Source organism: Rousettus aegyptiacus, unplaced genomic scaffold (genome assembly GCF_014176215.1).
Source record: "Rousettus aegyptiacus isolate mRouAeg1 unplaced genomic scaffold, mRouAeg1.p scaffold_m13_p_12, whole genome shotgun sequence".
Lineage (NCBI taxonomy): Eukaryota > Metazoa > Chordata > Mammalia > Chiroptera > Pteropodidae > Rousettus > Rousettus aegyptiacus.
In genome coordinates, this window is record NW_023416287.1 from 18,243,116 (window position 1) to 18,267,340 (window position 24,225).

Below are 24,225 nucleotides of genomic sequence, written 5' to 3' on the forward strand. Positions count from 1 at the left end.
CCACCTGAGCCCCAAAGAATGAGAAAGAAGCCAGCTGGAGCTGCAGACATGGTGTTTATTCAGGGCTCAGCAGATGAAGATGAAGATGGGATGGCAGGTGAGGGGCAGATGGCAGGCATCACTCCTTGTGCTGAGAGGAAGAAGGGTGGCTGAATGAGCTGTAACACCTGCACTGCCATGCAGGGGGCAGGGTGGCACCCCAGGCTGCCCCTTACCTTGGGTCCTAGGGCATCCCGGGTCCGCGCCCGCAGCTTGTTGGCCTGGGTTTCTGCCATATCTGCCCGTTCCTCCGCATCATCCAACTCATGCTGGGCCTTGCGGTACTTGGCCAGGTTGGTGTTGGCCTGCTGCTCCTGGAGGCGGAGGCAGGCGGGGTCACCCTTTGGTAACTGAGATGGTCAGTCTGGTCCCCACCCCATCCCCAGAAGGGGGCTGGCTTTTCCTGGTCCTCAACTCTGCTTCCACCACCACTACCCGTGGCCCTTCTCCCTGCTCACTAGTACCCAAAGCAGGAAGGAGGGGGTTGAAACATTCCTTCCAGTAGTGCCCATGTGCCAGACTTGGCCTGGAAGGGGAAAGCACATGGGGTCCCTTCAGAGACAGAGCTGGGTCTCATCTTTTGTTGTTAGAAACTTCCTACTGGGACATCAGGGTTACTGCCCTTTCGGGCAGCCTGCCTACGCACAAAACTAACACTGGGGAAGCCATGACTCATGGAGCAGGGCTGACTATTGCTGGCATCTCACCCGGCTGCAGAACCTGGGGCCAGCACTGCAGTTGGGTTACCACAGGTGTCCTGACCAGTACCAGGCCCTAGACCTGGTGTACTCACCGCCTCCTCAAACTGCCGTTTGTAGCTCTTGACCTTGCTCTGCAGCTTGTCCACCAGGTCCTGCATGCGAGCCAGGTTCTTCCTGTCCTCCTCAGCCTGCACAGGCAGAGGGACTCAGGTCTTGCCCAGAAGGGACCAGCTCTCAGGCCACCCCTTGAGGTGGACCTTGTCACCCACCTGGTATGCAAGTTCCTTGACCCGGCGCTCGTGTTTCCGCACCCCCTTGAGGGCCTCCGCATGCTTCTTTTGCTCAGCATCGAGCTCGGCTTCCAGCTCCCGGACCTGTGAGCAGCCAGGGAATGGGCCTGATGCTCTAAGCCTGCCCTTGGGCTGGTCACCGTGCAGGGGGAGGGACAGGGAGCTATACGCACCTTGGCCTCCAGCTTCTGCACCTGTTTCTTCCCACCACGGAGGGCAGCTTGTTCAGCCTCCTCAAGCCGTGCCTGTAGCTCCCGCACCGTCTGCTCCAGTGTCTTCTTCATCCGCTCCAGGTGTGCACTGGTGTCTTGCTCCTTCTTCAGCTCCTCGGCCATCATGGCTGCCTATGGGGGAGAATGTGGCAAGGTCAGGAGGTGGCCAGTCTCTGGACATTCCTTTGGGCTCTTTTCCCAGCCCAGCCTCACGTCGGTAATGGCCTTTTTGGCCTTCTCCTCAGCTTCTCGCCTCTCCTGAGCAGCTTCCTCCACCTCTCCGCTCAGCTGGGCCAGATCTACTTCTAGCTTCTTTTTCTGGTTCAGGAGGCCTGTGTTCTGGGGGGAAGCAGAGCCTCAGAGCCAGCCAGCAGGTGGCTACTCCACGCATCCCTGTGAATCCCTGTCCCCACCTGTGAATGCAGCAGGTTGAGACGCTCCGTGGCCTCCAGCAGTTCTTGTTCTGCCAGCCTGCGGCTGCGCTCGCCCTGCTCCAGGGCAGCCCGAAGCTCTTCCAGCTCCCCAGCCAGCAGTGCGGCCCGCCGCTCCAGGGCCTGTGCCTGCTCTCGGAGCTCAGCTGCCAGCCGCTGCTCCTCATCCCGGCCCGCCTGCTCCTCTTTAAGTTGGGCCTGTAAGAGCCGTGTGGCTGCCTGTGCCTCCATGGCCTGGCGGGTGGCATGGCCCATCTGCAGCTCCAGGTCATTGAGGTCACCCTCCATTTTCTTCTTGAGCCGCAGTGCCTCATTGCGGGCCCGTGTCTCTGCATCCAGGGAGGCCTGCAGGGACTCGACTGCCCGCTGGTGGTTGCGCCTATGAGGAAATTGAAGGGGGTGGGGTTTTGGCCTTGTAAAAGCAGGTGGGCGCAGGTACCACACTGTTCTTACAAACACCCAAGGAATGCTGGAAACGGGAACACATCCCCTGGTTCTAAGCCGCTTGTGACTGCCTATTGCCCATCGGAGCAAGTTCACAGACGAGTGAGGCTCTAGAGCACACAGACACGGGCTGAACTCTGACCCTACCCCCACTAAGTCCCCTTGTTGGCAAGTCCTGTAGCCTCTCCGAGGTTCACCTCCAGACAATGATCCAGTGATCTGGACCTGAGAAAGTCGAGTGGGAGGGGCAAAGCAGTGTCGGTGCCAGTCTGTGCACACAATGGAGGCTCGGCACACGCTTTCCTTCTTTTCTCCTCAGGTGGCTGGGATGGGAGAGGCCGTTAGCCCTGGGCGGACGAACCCTTGTGTGGCAGGGGAGGAATGGCCCCTGTCCCATACCTCAGGTTAGCGCACTCCTCGTCTTTCTCTGCCAGTTTCCGGTCCACCTCAGCCTTGACTTGGGATAGCTCCAGGTGGATCCGCAGAGTCTTGGTTTCTTCCAGCTCCAACGCCCCCTGGGGTGCAGAGTAGGCATTGTGGGACTGGGGGCCCTGAGCATGTCTTAAGGGAGGAGGGAGGCTGGGGAAGCAGCAGGTCAGTGTCCACCCCACCCCTGTAGCTGGCCTCCGACCTCAGCTTCCTCCAGTGCGGCCTGGAGTTCACTCTTCTCCCCTTCTAGCGCCTTCTTGGCTTTCTCCAGCTCCTGGATGCTCTTCCCACTGATGCTGACGTGATCCGTGAGGTCACTGATCTCCTCTACAAAGTGGACATGGCACTGAGGAGCCACCCCCATGGCTCATCCTCCAACGCTAATCCCAGGGTGACCTCACCAGGGCACCCTGTGTGGCTCCAAGGTACTCCCGATGCTCCCGGAGCAGTTCTCTAACCCTGGGGTGTGTCATACCCTGTAGGTTCTTGTTCTCCCGCTTGAGTGTCTCCAGGGCCTCAAGAGCCTCCTCGTGGCTATGCCGCAGCCGGAAGAGCTCAGTGCCAAGGCTGCGGGCCTCCCTCTGGGCTGCCTCCAGCTCCCGCTGTGTCTCCTCCTCCTGCCGCCGTCGCTCCTCCAGTGCCCGCTCCAAGTGCCGCTGCTTCTTGTCCAGTGCAGCAGCTGCGGAGGTCGCCCGCTCCAGCTCCAGGGTCACGTCCTCCGACTCTGTCTGCAGTCGCAGCTTGGCCTTCTCCAGCGATGAGCACTTGGCATGTGCAGCTTCCACTCCCTCTTCTGCCTCCTGAAGCCGAAGTGCCAGCTTCTTTCTAGGCCACAGGATCAGACAGAGTATGGACTGTGTAGCAGAGGGAGGCTGGCAAAATAATGGCCCCTGCATCTTCTCCCTCACCCCAACAGGCTCAGGCACAGGCGTCACTCCAGTGTAGTGATGGCCTGGCTGGTAAGACACTCACTTGGCCTCCTCCAGCTCCTCAGTCCTCTGGATGGCGTCTGCCTCATACTTGCTCCTCCACTGGGCCACTTCAGCATTGGCCTTGGACAGCAGCCGCTGCAACTCAGCCTGGGCCTCGGCCTCTTCTTCATGCTGCTCCCGCAGGAGGTCGCAGTCATGCCGCAAGGCCTGCACAGCGTGGGCCAGCGCACTCTTGGCCTGCAGGGACCCCAGTGACCTCAGCATCAGGCCGGGCCAGTGGCCCTGGTGCCCACCTTGCCTGCTGTGTGGCAGCCAATGGCCAGCCAACCTTGCTCTCCTCCTCCAGCTGCCTCCGCAGTTCCTCCAGGCTCTGGGTGGCCGAGGCCTTCCCACGGCTCAGCTGGCTAATCAAAGACTCCTTCTCCTCAAGCAGGCGGCTCAGCTCCCCTGCAGGCCAAGGGGTGAGGTGGCAGGTCAGGCAGGTGAGGGGCAGCAACGAGACCCCACGGGGCCCAGCTGAGCCCCAGGCCTCACCGCTCTCGGTTTGAAGCCGCCCACGCTGGGTGCTTGCGTCCGCCAGCTGACGCTGCAGCTCCTCCACCTTGATCTTGGCCTCACTCAGCTGATCCTCGTAGGCCCGGCACAGCTTCTCTGCACTGGCCTGGGATCCAGGGTCAGGAATCAGGACAAGTTTGTGAATCAGAGGGCAGATCTATAGCTGCTTATTAGACTTGGACTTGGAATAGCAAACTAGAAGACTAAACATGGGCCCAGAAATCAAAGGGAGCCTGGAACCACAAGTTCAAGGTTAGATTCCAGTGCTGGACTATGGCTTAAAAGATGAGCATCAGAAATGAGAGGTCTGGACTAGTCCTGAGGCTGGTGGGTCAGAGTGAGGTTAGGATACTAAAGTCCAAAGTTAGCTAGGGACAGTGGTCAGAGGCCAGCTGTCACAAAAGTCAGGGGTCAACACTGGGTGTAGGGATATAGGACAGCTATTAGGTCAGAACTCACAAGTCAAGGAATGAGAGGCTGGAATTGGATGCTGGATCAAAAATGACCTGTAGTCAGGGTACAGAGTTTCAGTCAGGTTTTGAGGTCAGGACTGCTGTGAGTTTGGGGTTGGATGCCAGGTGGATGGGTCAGGGGTCAGGGTCCAGTAATGATCAGGACTACCGTGGGGTCAGTATTGGCCTGACGGGGGTCAAGTGTTAGAGGCTGGAGTCTGCCTTTGGAGGCAGAATTAGAGTCAAGATGGCAATGGGAACAGAGCTAGGGGTCAGGAGAGGATGCTGAAGGCAGGTCAGAGGTTAGGGTCTGAAAGGAGGCAGACACCTTGCCACGGGCCAGAGTCTCGACGCTGGTGCCCAGGTCATCCACCTCCATGCGGAGCTCGCTCTTTTCTTTTTCCAGCTTCTGCCGCACCCGCTGCAGGCTGTCCACCTGCTCTCCCAGCTCAGCTGCACTCTCTGCCTGCTTGCGCCGCAGGGCAGCCACGGTGGCCTCATGCCGCAGTGCTGCCTCCTCCAGCTCCCGCCGCAGCCGCCCCAGCTCGGCCTCGCGCTTGCGGCAGCCCTCGCGCTGCCCTGCGGACGTGCCGCCCGCCTCCTCCAGCCGCTCGCTCAGCTCCTCCAGCTCCCGGGCTGCCTCCGCCCGCTGCTTCTCCACGCGGGCTCGGGCAGCCCGCTCTGCCTCCAGCTCCTCTTCCAGCTCCTCCGCCCGAGCCTGGGGCCAGCCAGCAGCAGCTGTCACCTCTGTGGGCCTCTCACCGCAGTCCCTTCCCACCCCAGTCCCCCACACACCTGCAGCTCCTTGATCTTCTTCTGCAGCTGGGCCCCGAGGAGCTGCTCATCCTCCACTCGCAGGTTCAACTGGCTCAACTCGGAGTCCTTCCTGGAGGTTAGAGAGGGGCATGAGCCTGCCCTAGTCCCAACTTCCATCAACCCGCCTAGGGTCCCCTGGGACCCCCCAGCACACACTGAGGCAGTCTGTACCCAGAGCAGCCCTATGTGACCTTGTTCCTGTGTTCCCTGAGCCTGGCTGGGGCCCTAGATCCAGGGAGGGCAGGACACTACCCCTGGCACCCTAGTGATCCCCATCTCTCAACCCTCCACGTTATGTGGGAGTGAAACTGAGAAGTGGGTGCAGGCTCAGGAGGCCCCTGGGGGTCGGGTCTGCTGTCCACCCCATGCCTACTTCTTGAGCTGCTCCTCCAGCTGCTGCTTGTCTTGGGCAGCATCTGTCACCGACTCCTGTGTGAGCTTCAGGTCGCCCTCCAGCTTGCGCTTGGCCCTCTCTGTGTCCATGCGCAGCTTCTTCTCCTGCTCCAGGGAGCACTCCAGCTGTGGAGCAGAGTGCGGCAGACATGCTCAGCCACTCGGCCCAGCCAGTCACCGTCCCAGCTTTTCTGGTGCCACCACACAGCCCTGTGCTGTGGCCCTGACTCACGTCTTCCACCTGCTGCTCCAGCCGGAGCTTGGCCTTGGCCAGGGCGCTCACACGGTCCTCCTCGGCCTGCAGGTCACCCAGGGCCTGCTGGTGGGCCTCCTGCAATGCCTTCTTTTCCTTGGTCAGCCGAGCCACTGACTCATCCAGTGCCGCCATCTCCTCCGTCAGATTCTTCACCTATGCCAAGGCCAGGGTCACCATCGGAATGTCCCTCCATACTCTGGTTTGAGCAGCCACCATGCCAGGTCACAGCAACCACCCCTTCCAGCAAGGGGACCTTGGGCAAGTCACTTTACTCTCTCTTTTCTTCGTCTTTAAAGGCTGACAGTACCATCCTCCTCAAGTTGTACAAGGGATTAATGAGCAAGTGCTCACCAAGCCCTTCGCACAGTGCCCAGCCCAGAGGGACAGAATGCTAAGTGCCAGCTATTTGTGGTTTCCACAGGTGTTCACAATGGCTGTTTCCTAGTCCTTGCTTCCTCAGTGAGCACCCGGAAGAACCTGAATAGCAGCTTTCACCCCTGGGCCTCACTTTCCCTCCTGGAGTCAGTACTCCAAGTCCTGTGAACCACATGGGGCTGTCGAAAGGGTTCAGTGGTAGAAGGCATGTGAAGGCGCCTGGGATTCCTGCCTTCCAGGGGCTTGCAATCCACGATTTGCTGAGCACCTACTGCATGTTAGGCCCTGTGATGAGTATTAGCAATGGCTAGTTACACACTGAATCCTTACCCACCCTAATGAGGTAAGTGCTGCTATTAACCCCATTTGGCAGTTGAGGAAATTCAGGCCCACAGAGAGGAAGTGACCTTTCCAAGGGTTACATAATGGGCCTGGCAGAGCCAGGAGTGGGATCTGCGGCTGCCTGGCCCCAAAGCCAGTCCACTGACTCTGGGCCTTTCCCCACAGCCCACCCAGCCCCACCTTGTTCTCAGTGGCTTGCTTCTCCTTCTCGGCCTTGGCCAGCGTCAGCTCCAGGTCATCAATGTCCTTCTTGAGCTCCGTGCACTCATCTTCCAGCTTGCGCCGGCGGGCGGCCAGGTCAGCATTCACTTCCTCCTCGTCTTCTAGCCGCTCGCTCATCTCCTTCACCTTGGCCTCAAGCTGCACCTTGGACTTGATTAGCAAGTGGCAGCGCTCCTCAGCATCAGCCAAGTTGTCCTGCTCCTGCAGGGGATACAGGAATGGGGCAGAGTTGAGGCAGGGCCAGGTAAACCAGCTGAGGGACACCAGGCCAGGCCCTGGAAAAGAAAGTTCATTTCTCCATGCAGAGGTTTGACACCCATGCTCAGCTGGACTCAGGACCAAGGAATGACTATGACCTGCTCTTGGCCCTGAAGAGCCTCAGGTGGAGGAATGGACAGCCAGGGGTAGAGGTGGCACCATCAAGAGGGGAACGTTAGACAGGCTGGGGGCCACCGAGAGTGAGGCCCAAACAAGGGCTCTAGGGAAGAAGCGCTGGGCTGAAGCCTTCGGAGGGGTGGGGTGGGGAGCGGTGGGTATGCCAAGCCCTGCACGTTCCAGCAGCTCAGCCCTCAGGGCTGCCAGCTCCTCCACTGCCTGGCTGCCGAACGGTCTCTTGCACTATCCGGGAGTTTTGTGACCACAGGCCCATCTCTGTCTTCCCACCAGTATATATCTCCAGAGCCAGCCTGGCACACAGGTGACACTCAGCGTATTTGCCGAATGAAAGAATAGCTCTGTGAGTTTGGAGAGATTCCGGACCCTTGACCCTTGACCCCTGACCTCTGGTTATTACTGTTACCTGCCATGGATTCCCATGGCCCTTAACCAGAGAAGGGAGCACAGATCTATTTCAGGGACAGCATAAAGGGGAGAGCTGCGACCCCATTGCAGCTTTAGTGAGAAGCCAAAGTGGCATGGAGGGTGGAGCATTAGGATGCGTCAACAGACTGAGCCCATGGCTGGGGAGGTAGGAGGCTGAGCATGGACAGGAACCCACAGCCCCATCTGGCACCTCCGTAGTAAGAAGAAAGATCCAGGTAAGGCCTGGGTGCCCAGAGCACACCTGGTTTGCCCTGGCTGGGAGTCTGGTAGTATTTCTTTAGAGTAACCTGGGGTCCACTGGGGGTGCCCGGCACCAGGTCACTTAGGGAAGGCCTACCCCTTCCCCCACTCACTGCCTGCAACTGCAGAGCCAGGTCATTCTTCTCCTGGGTGACGCTGACGTGTGTCTCCTCCAGCTCCTGGCGCTTGGCCTCCGCAGCGGCCAATGCCCCTCGCAGCCCCCGCAGCTCAGCCCGCAGGGCCGCCAGCTCCTCCTCAGCCTGTGCCGAGCGCAGCAGTGGCTTCATCTTAAAAAAGAGCTTCATCCATGACCAGTTCTTGACAGCATTGAAGGCTCGGATGTTCCACTGGATGGTGAACAGGGCATCCCTGGGGAGGGGCAGCAAGAGGTGGCCGACAGGCTCAGTATTGTCTATCCCCTTCGTGGTAACAGGTCTGCCCTGGGGTCAGGCATTGCACCAAGTTCTTTAGTTTGTGATCCCACTGAATCTCCCCAACAGCCCTTTTGAGTAGGTCCTAATGCTTCTATTTCTCAGGTGAGGTTGAGGGAGAAGCCCAAGGTCACACAGGTCTGCTGCCAGGGCAAGGGCTCACAAGCCTTGAATATCCTGGCAGCTCCTGCAAGTGTCCTAAAGACAGGAGGAGTGGGAAAGCCTCCTTGCTCCCGCACTGTCAGCCTGCCAGCTGTGACAGGATCGCTTTGACTCAGCACCCACTCTGCTGAACGGAGGTAACAGCACCTACCTCTTAGGTCTGTCCCAACTTTAACCTAGTTAAAGCAAACAAAGTATTTTGCCTGGGGCCTGGCACATAGAATAGTCTTGGAAATCACTAGATCCTTATTACTACTGTGGGCCACCCTCTGGGATGGCCCGGAGTGGAGAGACAGGTGCTCCAACACCAACTTTTGAGGTGAGGAAATGGAAATTGGGGATTGAGGGGCACGAAACAGAACTTTGCCCCTTCAGAGACACCCTCGACCAGCCATAGGGGTAATCTGACCCACAGGAAAGTATGACAGGGGTCTGAGAGCCTGGTGGTTCTGTGCGCCTGGTGGTTCTGTGCGCCAGGGAACACCCCTACCCGTCTCCTGCCCTGTGCCACACCCACCTGCCTCCAAGCAGGCGCTGGTACTCAAGGCGCATGAGGCGGCCCCGGCTGCGTGCCTGCAGCAGCGTCAACACCTTAGCCAGACGCTGGTCACGGAGCTCCTCCAGGATGCCTAACAGCCCAGCCTTGAAGAACACCTGGGGTAGGGAGGAGCAGGTGTAACCTCCAACTGCCAGCCTGTCCCCCGTCCAGTATGACCTGGGGTCAGCAGTAACTCCTTTGTGCCCTGACCTTGGTGTGGCCAAACTGGTACTGGGTATGGTCGATGTCCAGCGAGCCCAGCAGCTTCTCTGTGGCCTTCCTGCTGTCCATGAAGGTGTCATCCGGGATGGCACTGGGGTTCAGGATGCGGTACCTGGGAGAGCAGGGAAGGGCTGGTGAGGAGGGGGCTGTGCAGGGAGCCAAGGACTGGGATGGCTGGTGGGGGTGGGGGAGATACTCCTGAGACTCCCCGAGGCTGGAGCAGAGGCTGCAGGGGCAGGCACTGCGACACCGGGGCTGGGCGGGTTCTGCTGAAGACCTTTGGATTGTGTTTAAATGTATCTAGTAGAGGCTGCGATTCTCACAAAAGGCATGTGGCACTTACATGATTTTTTTTAAGAAGGTAAAAATTATAAAGAAGGTAAAAATTATAAAGAAGGTGATACCGTACAGCATATCGCAAACATTTGGGAGAGAATTCTAACCAACAAGAGCAAGAATGCTGGCACATCTACTTCTAAAGTGGACATGCTTGCACATGTGTCCAGGGCCATACAGATCAGGTTGGCTGTGCCACAGTGTGAAGGCAAACCCTATAAACACAAAAGGCCCTTCACAAGGGGACCGAGAAAGCAGGGTTCACTACTATGGGATACTTTACGGCCATAACAGAATGGTTGATGTTACACGTCATTATACGTTCATTCAAAACCGAAGAATACATAACACCGAGAGAGAGCCCCAGGGCAAACTGTGGGCTTTGGGTGATAACGTGTCAGTGTAGGGCCATCGGTGGCAACAAATAAATGTCCCGCTCATGGGGGAGGCTGTGCATGTGCAGGGACAGGGGTATATGGGAAATCTCCATACCGTCCCCTCGGTTTTGCTGTGAACCTAAAACTGCTCTACAAAAATAAAGTCTTAATTTTTTTAAAAAAAGTGATGAGGCAGACTTACGTGTATTGATAAGGAAAAACCTCCAAGACATATGGTTACATGAACAAAACAAATCCACACACTGTGCGTGCGTGCACACACCCATGTCTACAGTATTTGCATGGACACACATGTAAAACGGTCAGCGTGGATGACCACAGGTCACTTCTGAAACGGGTGGGAACTTACGCTGCTTGTAGCCTGTCAAAATCAAACCAGGGAAGGGAAGGGGGAGGGAGCTGAGAGTATTGACTGAGTGGTCAGTAGGTGCCAGGTGTTACATAAAATCCACACGAACCCTCATTCAGTTCCCAAATCTACCTCCAGCTCTGCCTGCCCCGAGCTGCAGCTTAATAAATCTAGTCTCCCCCTCAACTTCTCTTCTAGGATATCTGCTGAAGACATTTCAGATTTGACATGTTCAAAGTAGAGCTCAATCTACTGTCCTCCCCCCAGCTATCCCCACTACCCCTACTGCATCGAAAAATCCTGTTTTGGTATCTCAGCAATTCTACCAATGACTCCCCAGCTGCTTAGGCCAAACACCTGAGAGTCACCTTGCCTTTTTCTTTCTTACTCTGTATCTGACTCATCAGCAAGGACTGTTGGTTGCACCCCTAGTATGTACCCCAAGCTTGTTTGTGTCTCCTCCCAGCCCACCCCCAGGTCTTGGCCACCACCATCTCCCACTGGGAAGGCTGCCCAGCCCCTCCCCATGCCTCCTGCATCTTCCTCAGTGATTGGAACTGTCTGTTTGGCTCTAAAATGTATGCTCTTCCCACCCCTGGAAGAGGTGGAGAACAAAGGGGAAGGAAGGTGGCTGTGTAGGCTTAAACAGGAAGACACCCACCGCTGCCGGAAGTCAGCGTAGAGCAGCCTGTTGGGGAAGCCCTGGCGGCAAATCCGGATCCCCTCCAGAACCCCATTGCAGCGCAGCTGGTGTAGCACCAAGAAGGCATCCATGACCCCTGGATGTGGTGGGGGTTAAAGGAAAAAGTTAAAGGAAACGGACACACCTTCATGCCCCAGAGAAAGACTAACTGTCCAGACACTGGGCTCACATGGAGCCTGTGCAGGCTCTGTGGAGGCGGAAGGCCCAGCTTCCAGCCCGCTCTGGTCCCTCCCTTCAGTATCCCCCCTACCCTGCCAATCTAGCCCCAGGGTGACTACCTGGGGTCTTATTCTCGTTTGGGACAATGCAACGGACAAAGTGGGGCTGTGTGGCCCGCAGGTTAGTCATCAGCTTGTTGAGGTTCTCCTGGGGATGGGGAGAGAGGAGAAAGCACACAGGACAGAGAAGCAGAATTGGAGATCGCAGTGGATCAGCCTGTTAAGGACTGGGAGCCAGGCACCTCCGCGTGCCTCCGTGTGTCCTTTCAGTCTGTTCCTGTGACCCTCTGTCCTTTTCTGTTTGACTGGATCCCTGTCACCATCACCAAGGTCTTCACTCCCCCACCCAATTCCCCCACATCCCTCCCACAGACCCTTGTGGCTCCCCCGACCCCCAAACCCTGCCCAGGCAGCGTGGGGACGGGAAGCAGCACAGACTTGCTGTGATGTTCACGTGGAGAGGAGTTAAACATCACTGCAAGTCTTAACGGCCGCCCGCCCAGGGTGCAGGGGACAGAGTGGGGAGTGAGGACTGGCTGCAGGCTACAGGGTGAGGCCTTCATGGGGCCCTGATTGGGCCTCACCTTGTGCAGCTGGGAAACTGTCTGGAACGATGCTGCCTTTTTACGCTTCTCTTTCACCCCAGACTTGGGGGGCTCAGCTAGAAGAGACATGGGAACCAGTCACCCCAGGGGACATCACTCTGTGAGTCCCCTACGGAATGGCAATCTAGTCTCTCAGTACTCACTGGAGCAGGAGCCTGCGTAGTTCTCATAGAGGGTAGCTAAGAGCTTGTTCTGAGACTTTTGGAAGATGGGGACCACTGTCTCATTCAGGGGATCCTTGTTTTTCTCCAGCCAGCCCACGATGCTGTAAGGCACCTGGCAGAGATCAGACAAGTGCTGAGCCGAGGCAGAGGAACCCAGAGGAGGGAGGACAGATGTAAAGAGCTGGGGTTCCAATAGGTACCTACCACACCCGCATAGTGGACCACCTCAAAATGGGCCTGGTATTTGCGCTTCTTGTCAGGCCGTGGCTGCTGAAAATTGGGTGACTTCCCTGCATGATTATCATAGAGCTTGGCCCGGAAGCTGGCATCTGAGGCCTTGGGGAACATGCACTCCTCCTCTAGGATGGACAGGATGCCCAGTGGCTGGGGACAGGGAACAAGGTTGAAGCACCTCCAACAAGCCAGCCCATCCTCCAGAAAGCCCCTCCTGGGAGCATTCCCAGATGCTGGGACCTTAGCCACCTGTTTGAAAGAACAGAGACCAGACCCGCACCCAGGAGTCTTGTCTTCTAAGAGAGAGAAAAGTTTGTGGCTTGGTCCCAGCCCCACTTCTGCACAATTTGCAGCTGAGTTCTTTTCTTATGAGAAGTGAGTGAACTCAAACTGACATCTCTATACCCGCTTATCCCCCACCTCCATGATCTCATACACACTTGCACATGGTACATTCAAAAAAAAAGCAACAGAGTTCAAATTCTGGCATCCTCACTTACGAGCTGTGGGGTCCTTAGACCTCTCTACGCCTCAATTTCCTAACCTGCAAAATGGGGAAATGAATACTTTCTGCTGCTTTAACAGCAAACAGTCAACCACCTAAATGTGCAACAGGAAGAGATTACAGAAACTCATTGTCCGAAAATCATCTGCTGTGTGAACTATTGCGTCTTTAACAATGTTCAATGTTCAAAATGCATTTTCAGAGAAAAAGAGGAGAAATGAGTCTGTGTCTGTAAGAGAAAATAGATGCACAGGATACAGGATTTGAAGGAAACTAAGCAAAGTGTCAAGATTCTGGTTGCATTAGAATTGAGGAAACATTTTTTTCCCCTTTACTTCTGATTTTTCAAATTTTCCTTGATTTTTCTTTCCTCCATTCTTTGTACAATGGAGAGATATATGCAATGTCTCACAATCAAATAAATAAGCCACAATATCCTACTCTGCCCTGCTCCCAGGGTAGTTCTGAGGGGCCAGTGAAATTGTGGCTGCAACCGGGCCTTGTGAACTGCAAAATCATGTCCACCCATGAGGGGCTGTTGTCAATGTGCTGGGAAACACACTCACACGCACACTGCCCACACATGCTCATCGATATGCTTTCATACTCTCCAACACACCCATTACATGCACACATTACCATTCAGACACATCTAGAGACATGGTCACAGCCACACGCACACGCACAAGCTCACTTCAATGCACAATCACACACCTGCACATGCTTGCTCACATGCAAGCACACACTCATTCCTGCTCACTCACTGCACCCACCCACTCTCCCCGTTGCAGTGAGCTTGCCCCGGGCCCCACCTTCTCGATGAGGTCAATGCAGGGCTGCAGGTCCAGGCCGAAGTCGATGAAGACCCAGTCAATGCCCTCCCGCTTATACTCCTCCTGCTCCAGCACGAACATGTGCTGGTTGAAGAACTGCTGCAGCTTCTCGTTGGTGAAGTTGATACACAGCTGTTCAAAGCTATTAAACTAAAGAAGGAGGGGCGGGGCTCAGCAGGCCTCCTTGGGGATGGGGACAGGGAGGAACAGGGATGTGCGAGTTCACCCATGTCCCAGGCAGAAGCCCAGAGCTCCTACCCCGACCAACCCATGGTCCCCTACCTTGGAGAGAACAGAGCCTGGGCGTGTGGACCAGCTCTCACCTCAAAGATCTCAAAACCAGCAATGTCCAGGACTCCGATGAAGAACTGACGGGGCAGCTTTGTGTCCAGCGTCTGGTTGATCCGAGATACCAGCCACCGAAACAGCCGGTCATACGTGGCCTTGGCCAGAGCCCCCACGGCAAACACCACCTGGAAGTTTGGGAAGGCTGGGCTGAGACCGGGCAAAGAGGGGACCCTGCCCAGCCTGGCTCCAAGTAGGCGCTGCCCTGCAAGCAGCTTACCTGCTCCACACTCTGGTTCTTGGTCACATACTCATTACCCACACGCACTCGGGGGTGCAGAAGGCCTTTGAGAAGGTCCCCGCTATTGACCCCCATCAAGTAGGCAGCCTTGTCAGCACCTGGCAGAGCACATGGGTGAGATGAGGAGGAAGCAGCCAAGAATTTGAGCACCTAGGGTCTCATTTGGCCTTAGCCTGGTGATAGGATAGAGAGGTTGCAAGGGGCAAGTTCAGGGCTAGCAAATAGTACAGCTCAAGAAAGCGATAGTCTGGAGTTAAGATGTCAGAGATTACAATAAGGGCCAAGTAAGGCTGATGTAAAAGACTGTTGACAAGAGTTAGGGTAATGGCCACAGACAGGGTGCTGGGATCAAGGTCAGGAATCCTCACTCTCGGTGCCATCGGCCTCGGCCTGCTCCTCTCGCTGCTTCTGCTTGAACTTCATGTTGCCGAAGTGCAGGAGGGCGCCCACGATCTTATAGCAGGCACACTTCTCATCCACGCTGAAGCCCAGGATGTCCATGGCATGCTGCGGCAGGAGACAGCCCGAGATGTCGGCACCGGAGAAGTCTGGGCTCCCCCAGGGTCCAGCCAAGCGAAGAGCATTGAAACTGCCCCGATCTCCGCCCATCCTCACGTGGCCCACAGTGCAGACGCCCCGCTCTGCTCCCACCACAGACGTACGTCAGTGGCCATGAGCTCCTCCCCGTCATCCATGTTGTCCACGGTGATGACGCCCTGGCTGCAGAAGTGGTAGTCATAGGGGTTCATAGACAGAAGCAGCATGTCTGGGGAATACGGGGTGGAGAAGGCAGTTCGGGCTGTGTTCACCCAGCTGGCCTCCTACCCCCATCCTGGCCTGGTAGGTTCTGGGAGTCAGCCCCATGGGAGACTCTAGGGCCCCAGGACTTCGCTGTAGCCTATTTCTCAAGCCAAACCCATGTCCGTGGCTTCTCTTTCTTTATGGTTCTCTGAGAAATGAGCCCCATTCCCTAGGTCTCATTCATGTCTCCACCACTGCTCACGGCCACCTCTCTGGCTCAGACCCTGTGCTGGGGCACAGTGAGGACCAGACTCTGCCCTCGAGGGGCTTTCAAGGAAGGGGAGCTGGACCTTTAGTCCTCCCTTGGTGCTGAGTGAGGCCTCTCTAGCCTCAGGACAGCAGGAAGGACAACCTCGCAAGGGCAGCGGCGCCAAGGGGTCTGATCTCTAACACGAGGAGAGGGCTCATCAGTAACCAGAAGTCTCAGGAAAGGAGGGGAGAAACAGAAGGGGCTCAGAGGAAAATGGGATGTCACAGACCCCAGAACAGTGAGGGAACAGACATCCTGGTCTGATGGGGGCCAGGAAGGGGCCAGGCAGGCCTACTCGCGCCCAGCCCTGTGAGCTCTGACTCCCACCCTACCCATCCCTGGCCCTCACCCTGCAGCTCTGGCTTCTTCCCTGAGAGGATCTGGTAGTAGACGTGGTAGCCACGCTCACCAGGCAGCTGGAAGATCACCCGTGACTTTTCCAGGAGATCTGGGAGAGAGGGAGGCACTGATCTACCATCCCCTGCACCTCTCCAGAACGGGTCACCCCAGAGGGCTGAGGGGTCTGGCAGAGGTGTCAGGGAGAGGCAGAGGTGTGTGTAGCAGCACTGTCTGCACACAAGCCAGCACGTACTCAAAGGTGTCTCTCCATTTGTGCACGTCACGGAGTGAGAATGTGTATCCGTTTGTGCATTGTAATTGAGTGTGTACATGCGGGTATGTGTGGGGGATATTCATTTGCCTGTTCTTTCATCTATGCTTTCATTCCTTCGTCCATGACCACACGCCATTCCTCCAGAGCAGTGCTGGCGTGTTTGTGTGTGTGAGTGGAGGCCTCTATGTGTCTGCACGTGGTCGGTCGGGACATGAATTGCAACATTCTCTGCCCTTGCCACTGCATGCCCAAGCTTATCCACCATGACCTGGTCATGCGTCCCAAGGTGGGGAGTGACCAGGGTGGGGGGCCCTCTGTGCATGGTCCTGGTCACCTGGTGTCTGTGCAGCCACGCTGGGTGAGGCAAGATGGGCAACAACCCCAGGGAGGTGTTAGGAGGGGCTTCCAGGAAGGATGGGACTTGACGTGTAGAGATGAGGCTGGGGCAGGAGGGGCACCGGCCTGCCCTATTAGGGCCAGAGGAAAGACAGGGGTTGGGTAAAGGCCCAATCTTGAAGAACTTGGAGAGCCAAATAAAGATTTGGGTCTCCACCTTAAGATGATATGATCTAGAAAAAGTTTCTAACCAGGAACACCACGTAGTCAAACTAGTATCCATGAAAAGTCGCTGGCTGGAAGGTCAAAGAGATGAATGAAAGCTGGAACACTATGCAGAGGTTGGTGGAATGTTCCAGGTGAGGGGTGAGGTGGCCTGAGCTGGGCAGTGGCCAGGGGATGAAAAGAAGTACCTAGAACAGGTAGGTGCCTGAAAGATTTGATGATAGATGTTCGACCCTAGCAGAAAGACTCAGGCCTAGGCCTCTGTCCCCATCCCCTCCCTCCCCCACTCTCCCCCAGAACTCACAGCTGTCAATATCCGAAGATGCCAGCTTCCCAGAAGGACCAAAGTGAATTCGGATAAACTTGCCCTGTGGGCAGAGGAGCAGCCTCAGTCAGGGGGCCCAGGCGGAGCTTCCATATCTGCTGATGGCTCCCCTGACCTCATGTCTCCTTGCTGCTGGTCCTGCTCCAGCCACCCACCTCTCCCACTGTGGCCACTCACAAAGCGGGACGAGTTGTCATTCCGCAGGGTCTTGGCATTGCCAAAAGCCTCCATGGCAGGGTTAGCCTCAATGATTTGATCCTCAAGGGTACCCTGCAGGGATGAGAGGTGCTCACTGACTGGGACACCAGAGCAGCCTCGGTCCTGGGTATCAGCCCATTCCGGACAACCTCTGGTTGGGAAGGGGAAGTGGGGAGGTCCCTAGGACCTCGCAATTATTGTCCGCCCCACTTATACTGGCCCCATACTTACCCCAGTCTTTGTGGCCAGAAATTGCTGGGGGGAGAAGGAAGACAAAGTAAGAGGGTGTGAGGTCTGACCAGGCCAGGGGTGGCAGCGGTTAGCAGGACAGTGAGTGTTAGTCGCCCACGTGTATAGCCTCCCACGCCAAACCCCATGCCTCTCCCTCCCAGGACTGTTACAAGGAGAAATGCTAGAAAGTAGGAGCAAGCATTGCCCTAGTCAGGGTCCTGAGGCAGGGGGCTGTGTCTGGGGGTCTCCTATTCACAGACCTTCACCTCCCCAGCGCTGTCCCTAGCCTCTTCCACATCCCTATAGTTCCCACACTCTGGGAAGTGGCCTCTAGCCCTAGAAGCTAAAATCTACTCCCCTTTAAAGCCCAGCTCAAACGCCCCCTCCTCTAGGAAGGCTTCCCTGATGCTCTGTGGCTGGAAGAGATCTTTTGCCTGAAACTCCTACCCGCACCTCCCTCTGACACAGCCCTTCTCCGTACTTCTTTGTACTGTGATTAGGTGCCTCTTCACCATACAATTGTACACCTACTATTATTCAAAATGGCCCTTCCAGGTGCATATCATCACCCTATTTTGCAAATGAGAAAAATGAGACTCAGAACAGGGAAGCGATCTGCTCGAGGCCACACAGTAAGTGGGAGGCAGAACAGGCACTGAGCCCAGGCATCTGCTTCCCGTGACACCCAAAGCCACCTGTATGTCTCACCTAGAGGGACTCATTGAATTGAGAGGATCCCCTCGCCCCACTTCCTCTCCTTGTCTCATCTTTGTCTTCCCTCCATTCTCCTTTCCTTCTCTTCCCTACCTTGGATCCCAGCAACTGGGAAAGAAAGGGGAAAAAAGCAATGGATACTAGAGTGACGCGTACCATGCCACCAGGGCACTTTGGTTATTCACTCACCTCCAGGGAGCCCAAGACTTAAAAATCCCCCCAGAGATATTGTTGGGGGGATGGAGGCAGGAGAGAAATGGCAGCAACCTCCTTCCCCCAGGCTCCACTACACACACTCATGGCCAGGGCTTCTGAACATGGCTCCCTCTGGCAGGTGTAGTCAAATTTGGGGTGAAAGGGATGGGGGTTGATAAAATCTTTAAGTTCCAGCATCCATGGCTTCTGAGGGCCAGCCTTCTTCTCCACCACCCTTGCCTGACACTCACCCCCCGGACTACATGGTGCAGGCTCCTTTCTGCCCAGGGCTCCTCTGCCCCTGTACTGCCAACTCTGGCCTCTCCCTACCCTCCAGTTCTGTTACTGGACCAAGTCCCAACTTTCTGCAGCATCCTCAAAGACACTTTAGGGGTTTGGAAAAAGGACGGGAAGGGGAAAAAGGAATGAATACCAAAATGTCAACAGCAAAAACAAAACAAAACAACAAAAACAACCACCACAACAACAAAAAACCAAAACTGAAATAAAAATCAAATACCAAGAAAATTAAAGGGGAAAAAGGAAAAGGCAAAAATAAAAATAAAATAAAGTGGAAAAAAGAAAAAAAAAATGCCCCAGAATAAAGCAAGGCTCAACAGGATCAGGAGTGGGGGATGTGCAGGAGGAGGCCTTGGGCTTCTGGAAAGAAAAGACAGCCCGGTTTGGGGTAGAATGGAGAAGAGGGAGAGCTCTGAAAACTGGCCCAGAGGCTATGAACAAATGTTGGAATCAAAAACAGAAATAAAACAAAACACTGGTCAGTCCCCCATTGTTTCAGAAATTAAAAAAAACAAAAATACAGAAGTCACAGGGTGCAAAACTGCCCCCTAATCTGGCTGTTGTTGGGAATGACAGGTGCCCTTTGCTCTGGCTAAAACTCCAGGAAAGCCTTCCTGCTTGTTTGACTGACAACAGGTAACCATCGTAAGTGCATGAAAACCAAGAAAACAAACACTTCTTAGTAAAAGTGACCTATTTGGTAAACTCTTTCAAAATACGAAGGTCACAATGAGACAGAAAATTATATTAAAAGTTTAAGAATAGCAATGTGGCCCCATCCCTCTGTGGAACATTGAGACAGGCCCAGAACTGGGTCACACAGAGTGGCAGAGGTGGCCACAGCCTCTCTGGTCAAGCCTTGCTCAGGCCAGAGTCCCCCACTAGGGTGGGAGGCTCAGGCAGGGCTAGAGGCTCTGGGGAATCGACTTAAAAAAAAAAAAAAAAAAAAGGTGGGAGGAGGAAGAGAAAGAAAAAAAAAGAAAAACTGAGAAGCAGTGGGGAGCAGCGCCCAAATAGGCGAGTCTTACGGCCTTCTTGCCTGGCCCGTCTCCCAGGGCAGCGACGATGGCAAAGTACTGAATGACCCGCTTGGTGTTAACCGTCTTACCGGCCCCCGACTCTCCGCTTGGACGACACAAATATGAGTCACAAATACCCATATGGCCACTCTAATTCCTCCCACCCACCCAATGTCCCACCCCCTCAAGCAGGGCCCCTCTGCCTTCTCCCGGGCCAGCTCCCAACTCGAACCCCCATTCTCGAAGAGATCAGCCCTCGAAGGTGCTGGAGTTATTTACAAAGCAAGCCAGTGCAGACCATCTCTGTGAGATGAGAACACACATGATGTCACTGTTTAATGAGCACTAACTTAGTGCCAAGGGCAGGGTCAAGTGCTTTACCTGTATTGGCTCATTTAAGTCTTAGAAATCCTGTAATGCAGGCACCATTATCATCCCCATTTTATGAGTAGGGAAATGGGCCTCAGAGAATTTATATGACTGTCCTTGCTGTGTGCCAGGCATGTACGCCAACTTGCTGACTCCTTATAGCTCTGCATGGTAGCTAGGTGGGATTGTTTTGCTTTTACTGATGAGACCCAGAGGCCCAAGGGCACCACCAGCAGGAAGTGAACACAGAACTTGAACCCAGGTCCTTCTAGTTTCAAAGGCCTTGCTCGTAATCACCAAACTGTACGTACACACACATATGCAATGTCCATATTAGCTTGGCTGGACATGAACTTGGCATGTAAGAATTCTACCACTTTCCCATGGGGGCAAACAAAGGATCAGAAATAAGATTCAGAGATACAGATATGGTAAGGAGAAGGAAAGGGAAAGAAATCTGCCCCCCTCCCCCTTGAGGCAGTCAGAACTCCCAAAAGATCAAGGTGAGAGAAGATTCCAGGCCCTGGGGAGAAGGGATATCAGGACTGGTGATCACTCTGATGCTTGGGTATCCCTTCCCTGCCCATCATCCCTAACATGCCTGCCCAGAATGGAGGCAGAGAACATGCTCCAATTTAGCTTCAGCTGGGACAATGGCTCCAGGTGGTAAAAGTCCTGGCATAAGCATTTTAGAATCAACCCTGGGAAATGATTTTAGTTCCACTCCCTTCCCGCCAGATGGCCGGTATTTCCCACCCCATCCCTAAAACCTCACACTTACGTGATCAGCATGGACTGGTTTTCTCGGTCTGGAGGAAAGAGAAGGAAATTGAGAAGTTAGTCAAGGTGAGAGACCAGCCGCAGGTGGAACACCTTGAGTATCATGGCACTGGGGCAGACTCTCACCACAAAGGGCCAGATATGGGAAGGACCAGATGGGATCCTCCAGATTGCAGGCCAGCTCCCACGTGGGGAGACCGAATGGCTATGCTAGAGTGTCTAGCAGCTTCTAAAGGAGGGCAATGCAAGCGGAGGGAAGGGGTCCTTTACAGAGGCTTCCCTAGAGCTGGGGTAAGGGTCGTGGGTAAGAAGAGGAAGAGAAGTCCAGGCGGCCCTTACTGCGCAGCATGTCATTGTAGGCGTTATCTGCCACCGAATATATATGGGGTGGGGCCTCCGAGCGGCGCTTTCCCTTGTAAGCAGCCACCACAGAGGGCGTGTAGACCGGGAGCCATTTGTAGGGGTTGATGGTGACACAGAAGAGGCCTGAGTAAGTCTGAGGAGAGAGTGTAGGAGAGGATTGTTGGAGGCTAGGTTTCCATTCCAGCCTTCACAAAACCGTGACCCTTGTAATATTCCCCAAGGAGCCATTTAACATGCCATGCCATATCCTCTGTAGCTGTCCTAGCCTCATCCCAGCCTTTCTTCCTGCTCATAGCTCATGTCCCCATATCCTCAGACCCATTACAGAGCCTCTTGCCTCGACCCCACCACTGCTGAAGCTCCGCCCCTACGATCCCAGGGCCCCACCTCTAGCCCCGCCCCTCACCGCACAGCCCTGCCCCCTCCCCCATGGTTCGGTCCCCACAGCACCCGTGGCTCTTCCTCTAAACCAGACTCTGCTTGCTATGACCCGGTCCAAAGCACACCGCCCACCCGTGGCCCTTCCCGGACTCCTGGCTCACGTAGATCATCCAGCGAGCATAACGCTGGCGCAGGTTGTGCAGCACTGAGGCCTCGTTGAGGTGCGTCATCATGGCCATGTCCTCCAGCAAGTCAAAGCGGGGAGGATTCATGGGCTGCAGCTCGGCTTCACGCACCATCAGCACCTGCCAGGGAGATCGTATCGTGGGGTGGCAGGTGGGTAGGAACCCACTGACCTCAGCCTCTCACCCCCGTACGCTCCCAGAACTCCTTTCACACAGAACGCGCTTGACAGACATGCACGGGGGTGAGGGGCAAAGGCGCTACCCCTAGGAAAAGGGGCAGCCAAACCTTTTGGTCTTTGGTCTCCACGTTGACTCTACCCCCAGTCGCCTCCGACTTGACCTCAGCCTCCACGTAGGCATCCTGTTCATCAGGTATCCAGACCCGCTTCTTCCCTGGGTTGGGGGAGAGAGTACTGGGGCTTTGAGACCAGCTGAGGCACATCCAGGGGTTGGGGATCCAGCTGGGGTCCCCAAGCCATGTCCACAAGAGCTGTGCTCTTCCAGGTGCCCCTTTGTCAGGACGCGGGAATACCACGAGAAGATCCTTCCAGACCCAGAGCTGGGAGGGTCCCTAGACATGGTCTCAGAGGGTTCCCTGACTAACAGTCTCTCACCGCCCTGGATTACACACTTGGGCTCAGTTTCCTGCTTCAGCCATATTTGCCCTATGACCTGCAGGAAATCTCTCATTCTCTCGGAGGCTCTTCTGTCAAAGGCAAAATGTTATGGGAATCTGCTGAAACCCCACATGAAACAGCTCTCAATGTCAGGCACATAATTCTTAGGGGGATTCCACCTCCCCCATTTTGCTAAAGACTTAAGTGCAGGTCTCCTGCATCTTGCGTGCCTTTGTGCCCGGCCAGCTGGCCCCAGAGCTTTAGGGAACCCATATTTCATTGTGGTTAAAGGCACAGACTCAGGCTACAGACCCCGGGGTTCTGTTCCCTGTCCTGCCACTTACTAGCCAAGTGCCTTAGTCATGACCAACTATATAACTTGCAGACCCCCTTGTTAAAAAAATTATTAAAAATCACGCATGAGGCCCTTCTGAGGGTAGTGCCCTTTGAAACTGCGGAAATGGCACATCCATGAAGCTGGCCCTGGCCCTGCTCCCCACCTCCCCAGGTTGCTGAGATCATGCATGGAAGGTCATCTGCTCTGGGCCTGGCACACAATAAACACTTGATACACATTGGCTATTGTTATTATTGTCCTATGAGCAAATCAGATCATAAATAGTAGTCTTTATTCCTGTCCCTAATAAACAGAGGCTTTGGCTCCATGGAAAACACTAAAAATAACTCCAGCACAGGTTTTATGGACATGCAGAGGCAGCCTGAATGCATACCAATCTCTCTCACCTCAGAGGCCTTAGGCTCTAGCCACAGACTGCAGCCACAGGAAGGGGGAGGGGCAGGTGATATTGTCCCATTTCACAGAGGAGCATACTGAGGCTCGCTTACAAACACAGTGATGTACACACAACTTAGCTTCAGAACCCCAGACTCTGAGAGAAAGATGCAGGGCTAAAACTGTCAGGCCAGAGTGTGTGCTCCGTCAGCCCTGAGCTCAGTACCACACCTCCCACTCCTGGTCTGAGTCCACAAAGGCTTCTCCGTAGCTGTGTCCCCTCTGCCTTTACTTACCATCCCATGGGACAGTGTGCACCTTCATCATCTCCTGGTAGCCCTGGCGGAGGTAGCGGGCGGACTCCCCGAGTTCACTCACATCCATCATGGTAGTGGCAATGAGGGGTGGAGAATGAGAGACTAGAAATCTTGGATGTTCGATGCAGTCCAAGGTAGCAGGCACTGGAAGATGGCGATGACGGAGGAATTGAGGGACCAGGAGCCTCCAACTGGGGCATGATCCAACAACTCACAAGGCCCAATACTAGGTGATCCTTTTTGGAGCTCCCCAGCGCAGCCTGCCTGATGAGCCCCCAACACTCACGTACACACTCTCAAAATACCAGAGCATCCTCTCTCACAGATATGGAGAAACTCGTACCAACCCACAGGCATTCTCACTCACCAGCCCACCTGCCCTCCCTTCTGCTCCAACCCCAGTCATGATCACCCACCTCAGCACCACGGTGAGGGCTGGGAGCTGGGCTACCCCTTTTATTGCCGCTGTCAAGGTCAGCGAGGAGGAGAGCTATGTCAGCAATCTCCACGTGTCACAGCCCCCCCAGCCTGGCCACAGGACACAAAAGGCAAATTCCCTTTTATCTCCACCAGCACAGCCCCTGGGCTATTTTTACCTCCCATTGTCAGGGGAGCACAAAGGCTGAAGAGAGAGACACTCCACTGAGACAGAGAGGCTGGGATTCAGAGACTGACATGGGCAGGGACAAAGCAGTGAGAGATTTGGGAAGACTGGGGAGCTTGGGTAGAGAAACTGAGTCATAAGGAGTATGATACGCCCAGAAAAAGACACAACCCTAGAATGGAAAGCAAGGAAACTCAGAGAGGGGGAACCAGAGAATGCCCTCTGGGACTATTTAGTCCAGCCCTCTTTATACATCCAGGGAAACCGGGGCCCAGAAAAATAAAAGCGCTGGCCAAATTAAGTCGTGTCAGAGACCAGATCGAAAAAGAGAAGCAGAGAGAATGAGACATCCCTCCACAAGTACCCTTATGCTGTCTCTTTGCCCCTACTTCTATCCCCATCGCTCCAGAGTCACACGTAAAGAAAACCAGACC

The 24,225-nt window shown here is 55.2% G+C and overlaps 1 protein-coding gene across 3 annotated transcripts; it reads right to left on the reverse strand.

Annotated features, from left to right (window-relative positions):
• Window positions 1–29: 29 nt before the first annotated feature.
• Window positions 30–23,272, reverse strand: MYH7B (myosin heavy chain 7B). Of its 3 annotated transcripts, XM_036229491.1 has the most exons (40): window positions 23,167–23,272; window positions 21,807–21,913; window positions 21,497–21,640; window positions 20,931–21,087; window positions 20,593–20,620; window positions 19,452–19,548; window positions 17,215–17,238; window positions 16,963–17,055; window positions 16,765–16,828; window positions 15,636–15,734; window positions 14,898–15,001; window positions 14,604–14,742; window positions 14,215–14,333; window positions 13,973–14,122; window positions 13,629–13,799; window positions 12,282–12,461; window positions 12,057–12,189; window positions 11,893–11,969; window positions 11,369–11,456; window positions 11,049–11,166; window positions 9,293–9,416; window positions 9,062–9,198; window positions 8,065–8,320; window positions 6,848–7,090; window positions 5,927–6,103; window positions 5,675–5,820; window positions 5,281–5,371; window positions 4,814–5,203; window positions 4,013–4,139; window positions 3,807–3,925; window positions 3,519–3,715; window positions 3,022–3,371; window positions 2,749–2,873; window positions 2,517–2,632; window positions 1,656–2,052; window positions 1,456–1,581; window positions 1,204–1,374; window positions 1,010–1,114; window positions 833–928; window positions 30–353 (listed from the first exon to the last, which is right to left on the reverse strand). In XM_036229491.1, the coding sequence occupies exons 1-40, from the start codon at window positions 23,255–23,257 to the stop codon at window positions 60–62; spliced, it is 5,970 nt and encodes a 1,989-aa protein (XP_036085384.1). In that variant the 5' UTR covers window positions 23,258–23,272; the 3' UTR covers window positions 30–59. The 3 variants fall into 3 exon arrangements, with proteins under 3 accessions (XP_036085384.1, XP_036085383.1, XP_015981875.2); XM_016126389.2 differs by lacking the exons at window positions 19,452–19,548; window positions 20,593–20,620; window positions 20,931–21,087; ... (1 more) ...; window positions 21,807–21,913; window positions 23,167–23,272 and having other exon boundaries at window positions 36–130; window positions 216–353; window positions 17,215–18,621; XM_036229490.1 differs by lacking the exons at window positions 16,765–16,828; window positions 16,963–17,055; window positions 17,215–17,238; ... (4 more) ...; window positions 21,807–21,913; window positions 23,167–23,272 and having other exon boundaries at window positions 14,898–14,955.
• Between the last annotated feature and the right edge of the window lie 953 nt (window positions 23,273–24,225).